We start from the raw sequence: 9,518 nt of genomic DNA on the forward strand, positions 1-9,518 counted from the left end.
CGTGCAGTATGCTACAGTAAAATGAGTATATGGCATTGGTTTCGACAGGTATCGTCAAGGTAATATTATTGCCCTATAGAATACTCGTAAGGAGACAAGTTATTGTTGAAAACAAAGAAAATGTAACAAAATAAAGAATATTTTTTGTTCTTGTTATCAAAAACCTCCACCATTCGAAAATCGATCACGATTTATATGTAGCACTATCTGATACAGTCACGCTCGTGCCTTTATTCTAGTTACGTGATCATAATAGAGTGGTGTAGAGACCTACGGTGGTACAACCTCGTCAGTAAGCTATTTAGGTTCGTAAAGAATCGTCGTAAGAAATCCATCGTAAGAATTAACCTTGGTTGGTCCTTGCTTTTGCTATTATGATAAGTTGCAAATGTTCATACTGACTGTAGTTTAAGATATGATTCGTATTTTCCTGCGCTTTGACGGGGCAAACAAGAGTCCTTGATCCTTTTCTATAAGACCTGCCAGCGTTGCATATGCGTCCTTTAGTCCTATGACATGGTTGTTCTTATTATTACACCGGCCGACACCTTATAATAACTTGTGGTGTGGTGCTGTCGCGAATTCGACCCTCCAAAATAATAATTGAATCAGACTACACTACTCGAGTGTATCCTGGCGTTGGTCGCATGGAGGAACGGGTGACCTTAATTGATACCGCTGGCAACCCTAGCATCGTCGTCAGGTTTTCTTGTACAGACATTGGCTTAGCTCTGTGGCTCAAATGAGGATTTAAACACAATGTTTCTTCAAAGGATTAACGAGACGAACAAAACAGATGAAAATGCCTCAGCCGTATGTATACCACACAAGTTCTCTATATGTTTCGAGTTATTTTTTTATACATGTACCATTATGTCTATGCAGAAGAAACACTGGATTTCCGCCTCGACTTAAAGCTAACCAGTTATATACATTAGAGAGATTGGAACAGATGGTCAAGATGAGAAGGGCGCAAATCAAGTGCGCACAATGGTGGACTTCCGCAAAATGGCGGGGGGGGGGGGGGATACATTGCACAAGGCATACACTATGGAGCTGAAATTTATCTCGTGAGCAAGATCCGTTCGTAATTTTCCCCACGGGTTCTGTTGGTATACCAGCGTCGTCAGCCAGTTGTTGGAAAAAACGTCAACCGTTGCAAACTGAGCTGAATCCCGTAAAACGCGATTGCACGATTGATACAATTAGAGAACATCCAATTTCATACATTTTTCTGGCTAGTAAACCCAAGTCGATTCCCGTTTATCGTCGGGCGGCCTTATTCATTTACAGCCTCTCACGAAGGCAATCGATAGGACCTTGCAGTTAAACTTGTAAATAATTTGGAGAAAATTAAAATGAACTAAACTTTGTCGCCGATTAAGACAGTTTAGTATTTAAAAGCAATTCAGATTGGTCATTCAAAGCGTCTTGTGCTCAACTTTGTTTGCCAGAAATGGAAAAAAGTTATTTAAAAAGCGCGAGGAAATGCTGAATTATAGATATTACTATCACTCATCTTTTCTAGTGTTTATCTTTAGTGTTAATCTTTTACATATCATCTAAGTTATAGGATTCTGCAGCACGTATGGTAGTCTATGTAGATACGCAGTTTTGCTAAATAGTATTGGTTTAAATGGGGTTTACCTGCTAGATGACGTACGAGCGTGCCATAGTAGCTCGTAGATGATTAGTTCCTATCGATCTGTATAAATATCGTTTTTTCAACGATTGAGGGACCTTTCCAGACTTGAAGTCCTGCGTATGATAAGTAATAAGGCAAAGTAGTAACAATCTCTCTTTTCTGCCGTTAAAATAAAAGCACTTAGGTAAAAAGCGAACTTCCATTCGCCTAATACTATTTTTTTTTAATTAACCCATTTCGACGGAGGTGATCTCTTCAATAGATCAGGCTTTAGCGTCCTGGCAAAACTTTCTTGCAAGTTTATACTCGTAAGACATTTAGCGAGATTGCAGTTCTATCAATCAGCTTAATATGTATTGATTCGCTGAAGTCTACCACGGAAGGAGAATGTTTAGCCCCGAACACAAGCTAATTGATTTAGTCTTTGCAGATGTCTCCCTGTGCCGCTTCGGGCAGAAGACGAGCAGTAATCTGCTGCAGACAACCCAATTATTGCTGGAGCGGGGTCCGTAAGTAATTCATGAGGAATTTTTAAACATGATGGCTACATAGAGAACTATCAATCTTTTCTCTGCTTACGATAATGCGTACTTGCACTTATTCACCACAATCCTGTATTAAACAGCACAACCTAGGCAAAAGTTACTGACAATCGGTGTCTATTAGGGGCTGGAAAATAGACTCTGACTACCCTCAAGGACCATATGCCCGTATAACTTGTTATCGCGGTGCTTCGCCTGCCATTCCTTACCGTGAGATCGACAAAAATAAGACAGTTGAGAAAAAACTACCAATCGCCAGCGAATTCAGCGAAACAGCTATGTATATACTTGTAAAATTCCGGTAGTCTCCTAGCTATGTGTATATAAAGTACTGAATACGTTCCTTTACTATCGCTTGTTGTGCTTCAATATTCTTGAGATAGTGATCTGCGTTCAACTCTACGCGTATACGCAGTCAGTTCCGTGCTGAAAGCCGTTTGACGCAAAACTCCAAACATCTAGTTTCCTGCATATCACACTAACTAATTCTACTCTAAACGATATTGTGGGTCTGTGATGTAAATTAGCTCATACTGTGTATGATGTGTAACATAAAAAATATATTGCCTATATGTCATGCTGTAATGTTCAAGCGGGTTTCTGATGTGGTAAAACGTCGAAGGCTCGTACCTTATTCGTAAAAAAGCAATATCACCCTAAGGGAAAAATCGTTTACATACAACATACATATAACAGCTAACGAAAGGAAGGAACAAAGAAAAAGGCCGAGAAACTGATGTCACTGGCATCACTTATGACATAGCTCATGAGTTATGTGACGAGAAATTGCGTTTTTCCATCTTAAAAGCGTACTTGAAAACTGGACCGTCCGTGCTGACGTCTTTGTAATGTGAGCTTTAGCTCGCTATGAGGACGGTGGAAAAATTTGATGGCTTTACCTTTCGGCAGAAATAAGAGGGATGCGGTTTGATAATGAGTTCTCTGTGAATTGTGACGTTGCATTAGGCGTTCTAGGCTTCGTGAGGGCACCGTCGTGTCTATTATCTATGCGAATGTTTTAGTGTTCAAAAGTAGGCTAGTGACGACCTGGTAGACAATACAAAGATCTTGGTGATTTTTTTCCCGAGGCCTTATTACAATTAATTAATTAATAGAGAAAGGGTGAATCCAAAATAAATGAAACGAAACATCTTCAAAGCTGATCTAGGACGATGTAAAATGTGTAACTGGTAACACAAAGTTTAAAGGGGGCCAGAAACCTAGCACATACCTGCTAGGTGTTAGGTTTGTAACCTTTATGGAAACAAACTACAGTAAAGAAATATTCTCACTAGCAGTTACAAAAGTAATCTTCAATCGTTTAGTACTCGACGATCGATTGCAGCCTAATGGATATTGGTAGGTCGAAATCTCGACAAAATCGTAAATATGGATTGGAATGGCTGAAGCAATAGTAAAAATCCTACCACAAAAAGAACAATAATGAGAAACTAACCATGTGCTGAGACGTGATAGGATTAAAATTGACGGCGGGAACCTTGCATTGCAAGACAGCCTCTATGAGCAACGCAAGAAGAATACCGTCGCGAACGTCTGTCTCGAGCGCTCCGAGATGGCGCTGAACGCCGCTCCGTGCCAAATAATGGTTGGCCCAGTCTACGTAGATCTGCAGCAAACAAAATATGTAGAAACAGTTAAATATCGTTTTCTCACGTGATTCCATCCGTCAGCGTTTTATGGCGTGGCCTTTGTCGTTGGTGGAGCTCGAACCAGAGACCCCTGACTTTGTTAGCCATTTTTTTTTTTATTATGTTTGTTACAGCATAATATTAATGAACTTCTAAAAGTAACTCTAAAGTAAATGATTATGACAGCCGCGATTCAATTATCATAGAAACAACAGAACTGATATTGCTCTCACACTATTCATTCTCTAATTGGGATCATTTGGGTTCAACTGGATACGAATTGTTAGTAGACCCAAATATCGCTGAAATTCTATATAAGCAGACTACAACTAAAAGCTCAATGTGTTTATAATATAGCCATTGACTAACTGAGATCTTCATATTATCTTCAAGGTAAAAATTTCTAAGATGTTAAATCTATCGAATTCTAAACTAAATTTAACTGTTATTTATAGAAATTGCATTAAAAAAACAGGACAGCTTGTTCTTTTTATCATCTTTAACATCATTAATGGCCCCAAGAAAAATTCTAGTATACTTTGTCCCTATTATTTTCAATGTATGCTTACAAGGCTGAACAAGCACTCGGAGGTACCCTTTACGTACTGAGCGCTGCATCAAAGTCGTCAACACTTCCCGAAATGGACGTTAGATATATTTAGTTTACTTAATGTAGGGTAATCGGATGCGACATCTTTTTCTCTAAGGCCGGTTAAATCGAACCGCAATAAAACACCGTTCTATTTGACTTGTTCAACTCGAAGCGTCCTGAAGTGTTGTGTGACATTAATGAAGTAATGCTAAACTGATGCACAGCTGCTGGCTTGAAGATAACGAACAAGGCCCATTTTCGGCGCTAGGCTTTGTCGGACTCACTCAACATTTTCATAACGCAAAGCCATATGATATAGGTTAGTGTAGTCGCAGGCCTAATAATGGAAATGATGAAAAAAGCGCGTCCTTCTCACTTAAAGAAGATCCTACGTCGCAACTTCATTAGCCAACGTAGGATATGAGATGTTTACTTATTTTTTGGGGGTATTTAGGAAACATACGTTATAAGATCTGCATTGTTATTTATTTGTTCAAATGGACGCCAAACAGCATCTGCCAGTTGAATAAGATAATCATACATCGTTGAAATATATGGCAAGTTCTTCTTAAGCGTGCAACGTCTCTAGAAGGTGAAGAACACTTGCCGAAAAAAAAACACGTATTATGTCAAAAGCGTTGGATTCGTTTGCTCATATCATATTCATAAACTTTAGGAACAAATAGAATTTCACGAAGCGCTCTACATGACACTATTGACTGGCTTTTCGGTTTGCATTGAAACTTAGCAAGGTAGAGAAGAATGATATGATCTATGTACCATTGGCACGAGATTCGTGCAGTATCCTAAAATGTGGATTTGGAAAATAGTGCCCGGAAGATGCACAAGATCAAGAGCCCGTAAATGAAGCGCTTTACAGTAGTATCTTCGAACTGCTTACGCTCCTGTTCTTCATGTCTGCTACTAAATAAACTCCAAAGGATAAAATGCTAAAGCGAGCAACAGGCCCTTGATGTCGGTAAAAATCGATAGGTCCATTACGTTTGTAGAACCTCATTGTAAATTTTGTTTCATTATAATTTGTGGTTAGTTGTTATTACTTTCGCACGAAATGGTTTCTTCGAATGAAGAACTTGCGAGGAGCTATTTGTGTAAATCCAGTTGAGATCAGTTACTCTCAACGACGATTGTAAATACTAGAGTGATACTGCACCTATGACTTGCCGTTCTCATAAGAATCCATCTATCGTTAACAGTCTTTTTTTACCAGATTGAGCTGTCGGAATAGAGGTATCTAAGCGTCTGTAATGTACCAGCGTACGTTGCGAAACGGGTTCCTTCAAAGTCGCATTAACAATGCAAACCTATCTGTGCATCAGCTCTTCCAGAAAAAAGACACATATAATTTTTCTGTGAAGGCTTAATGTTACGAGATCGCATTCATTCGAGGCGCAATCGTCCTAACAAAGCGAACGTAGTAAGGTAACGGACTTGTAGATTCCTATAGGGCTTAATTCGAATTCCTGCTCTGAATTCGGAATTATGCTTCTGTACGGCGTTCGACGTTAAACTTATCAACTTTCAGACTCTGTCATCATGTTCGCCTACGGCACTTCAAAAACAGCATGTACACCAATCACGAGGCCTTCCCACAGATGACTGATGGCAAGCGAATCAAAGAGACTCAACCCTTGGAGCCTCCTACCAATTGCGCATGTCAATCCCGTAAATCTGACTGAGCAGCATGCGGCTATTGCGGGGATTACTGGAGCTATCCGAGATCTCCAAAAGGCCTCAATGAGTAGTTACACTCATCAAAACAGCAATCCGTCGAGGTCTTCTTCTTCTTCTTCTTCTTCAGGTCTGATCTACGACCGGCTCGATCAAATGTAGTAACTATAAACTGTGGCCAAACAAATAAACGTTTGCTTCTCTAATTCGTAGTTATTTGTCAAAACCAACGAAGCATGAGAGCCGGACAATATCTCTGATAACCAACCTTTTAGGTTGTTCACTACTCAAAATGGCTAGCCAGTAGTAACTCTGATTGCTTGGATAGCAGAGATGGAACAATTTTTGACGCCGTACTCCCCCTCCCCCCCCTGCCCCATATATGAATAATAGTTAATTTATTTGCCTGAACCGTCAGACCTTAACGTAATCTTAATGTAGTTCCGTTAAAAATAATCACTGACTTTGGAAGCCTTGTTGACGTTGGGCAGAGTATAACATTGTTTATAAACCGTTACAGTGCAAACGAACTTAATTTGTTTGTCGTTTCTGGTGTTCTGGTAACGTTTTATAGCCCGATTGCCTTTATGAGCACCTAACCCAAATTTAGGTGTCGGCATACAAAGATGCGTTAACACATTAGTATCTAAAATGAGGTTGATTCTTCTCGTCATCTGAAAACCAAATTTTATAAGACCTTCTATTGAACTCGATTTCTCGTCGGTTTTGAAAGAAATAAATTTGGTTTGTTTATACTGTGGCTTATCTAGGCGCAGACTAATAAGGATTCGCAAAAAACAGTAAATCAACGTAAAGACGGATTTTTACTAGTATTAAAGGTTAGGCGTTATTTTAGAACCGCTGCTAGAAATTTAGCTGATTTTCTTTATTCTGTCAGCCATTTAATGACACTAATCATGATCCCTTAACTCGGAAACTTATAACAAACACTAGAAGTTGTCTAATGATCCGTGTACAATATTCAAAATTATTGAATAAATCGTAATTTTCATGTCTAAAAAATATGGTACACCTATTTTCACGATAATCTACCATCTCGCGAATGCGTGATACCGTGCTAATGGCATAGTCACCTTTATCCAGACCATGTGGCTTTATGCTACCACAGATAATCTATTTTAAATAGTGTCACCGTTCCCTCCATCTACAGAAGAAATTACGGCAGAGTTTAATTTCCATAAATCAGGCAATTAAATCGAAATGACTTACTGCTAATATCCTTCAATGCTTTCTAATTAAAAATACCGAATTTTCACTAAAACTACAAGTGTACCAAACTTCCACTAAAAAAGTGGTAAAGTTATCTGAGACAGCACATAGATTCCACTGGACGAGCGAGGAGTCGGTAAGGGAGTCAGGGAACGAGTGAGGAGAAGGATATGGTGTAGGTAGAACTTGATCGCCCCTTTAACCTTTCTGATAGCTATGTTGTCAGCCAGACCAGATACATACCGTAAACAAGCTGGGTCTGCTAATATGTTATACTTTGTTAATGTTCAAAAAAACACGCTTCCTAGAGCAGGCAGTTGGTGATGACATTAAAAACGGCCTGATACATTTTTATCGATAATCAGCCATGAATTTCATAGTGCATAAAGCTAAATGATACGATAAATGAAATGATCACTGCTTGACGTGAAGTATAGTCCTTTTCGATATAGAAAAGCTCATATATATATAAAGAGATTAAATATAGTTCTGTACTAAAGTTTAAATAATATGACGCATCGACATTTTTTGGTGCATTACATTAGCTATCATGGCACACACCACAATAGGAGCTTTGCTATATGGACGTAAACCAGCTTCATTTGGGCCACCTATTGGGTAGGCCTTGAGATATTTCAGTCAATTCACAGGGGAAAAAGCCGCCAAATAAGCGGAAAACAGCCCTGCCACCAGGAATGTTGCAGTCTATGTGCAGAATATGCCGTTCAACACGTCTAGTCCCCAACACCGCCCCCTTGCATTTGAAAGGTTTACGAACCGGCTTGTACACGTGTGTACGTGCGAGGAAAATTCAGCTACTATGTTACAGGCTCCATCGGTGGGTGGTAAGTAAAACGGCGTCAAAACGTCTTAGATATCTCGAGCCTTTAATCTGTCTTAATGGTATATTTCCTATGCCTTACATGTGGTACATGTGGGTAACGTGTGCAAATTTATGCATTTGCTGCATAAAAAACATTTATAAACAGTTGAACTTTGGTAGGACTATAAGTACGGCGTTCAGGGTTTTACAGACGTTACGCTTGAGTCAGGTTTGTGTGTTAGCTTGAACTAGATAATTTGGCGCGTTAAATCAAATTATGCAGGTTATACCCCCCAAAGGTTGACTTAACTGATTATATACAAATTCGTCATTTGGACAGAATGTGAAACTGGGTACGCAGTCCGGCAATTAGCGGCAGCTCTGGGGTCACGCTGCTTCAGTTATGATTAACACAGAACATCGGTCCATAGGCCGACCCAAGAATACGTAAATAGTAAATTGTTGACTGATGTCTTACATACCTCAACGATGGACTTCTGTTGAGACTTTGCTTCCATGTTGGCCTTCGTTCAATAGAGAATTCAGCCTTCTACCTGAAACGAATCGGTAAGTATTTGTACTGTGTTAATGGGTCCATTAGAATGGCACACGATCAAAGTATTAGTGACACAGTTGGACACGAACTAACATGAGATCGGTATCACCCATGCATGAAAACGTCCACTGGTCCCATACTATATTCTATTACTTGAGGTTATTTCGAACGATTTGTTTGCTTTATCACTGTCAGTGAATCAACTTATTTGTATCATGCTTCTTATACAATACCATCTGATTTTTTTTGTCTACGCGCAGATGTCGCCGGAGAGTAAACGTTCAGTAGAGCGTTACCGAAGACCTCGTTGAAAAGCTTAAATTACTGCTGACACAGTCATTTTGTTGAATATAAGATAACGAAATATTGCATTGAATCATTTGGCTACTTAATAATTGAGTATACTGTACCTTTACAGAGAGATGAACTGAAGATCTGCTATGATTTCAGTTGTGTTGGCAACATCCCCCATCAACACTCATTGGCTTTAATTTGGCCCACCCGAAAAGCCACCCTCAATTATGAGTGGTCCGCGTTTTCAGATGACGATGTTATTACATTAAATTTACTATTAATCGTATCAAGAAACTATTGTACATGGACAGCTTCACTATTTTGCCGCAGAAGCACCCGTACAGCAGCCCGTCACGGAAAATGACTCTTGATGCGATTGCTGGTATGCCGTCATAAAAACAACGAGCTCCCATTAACGCTCTGCCCCATTACTTAACCAAGCCGCGCTAAACCCCTGGCGTTACCCTCACTTCCCGAAGTCGGCGTATTGCAAGC

The 9,518-nt window shown here is 39.6% G+C and overlaps 1 protein-coding gene across 1 annotated transcript; it reads right to left on the reverse strand.

The window, feature by feature from the left end:
- Window positions 1-1,650: 1,650 nt before the first annotated feature.
- LOC147753354 (neuron navigator 3-like) lies at window positions 1,651-8,720 on the reverse strand. Its single transcript, XM_086968655.1, has 3 exons — window positions 8,656-8,720; window positions 3,644-3,814; window positions 1,651-1,758 (listed from the first exon to the last, which is right to left on the reverse strand). Exons 1-3 carry the CDS (start codon window positions 8,689-8,691, stop codon window positions 1,651-1,653), a joined length of 315 nt encoding a protein of 104 aa, XP_086824781.1. The 5' UTR covers window positions 8,692-8,720.
- Between the last annotated feature and the right edge of the window lie 798 nt (window positions 8,721-9,518).

The sequence above is a fragment of the Varroa jacobsoni genome, unplaced genomic scaffold (genome assembly GCF_002532875.2).
Source record: "Varroa jacobsoni isolate VJ856 unplaced genomic scaffold, vjacob_1.0 scaffold_545, whole genome shotgun sequence".
Taxonomy (NCBI): Eukaryota; Metazoa; Arthropoda; class Arachnida; order Mesostigmata; family Varroidae; genus Varroa; species Varroa jacobsoni.

Coding starts and splice junctions, on each gene's coding strand:
- LOC147753354 (XM_086968655.1), bottom strand. CDS start 8,691: ATGGAAGCAAAGTCTCAACAGAAGTCCATCGTTGAG. Junction 3,815..8,655: donor AACAGAAGTCCATCGTTGAG/GTATGTAAGACA, acceptor TGTTTGCTGCAG/ATCTACGTAGACTGGGCCAA. Junction 1,759..3,643: donor CTATCACGTCTCAGCACATG/GTTAGTTTCTCA, acceptor TATCATACGCAG/GACTTCAAGTCTGGAAAGGT.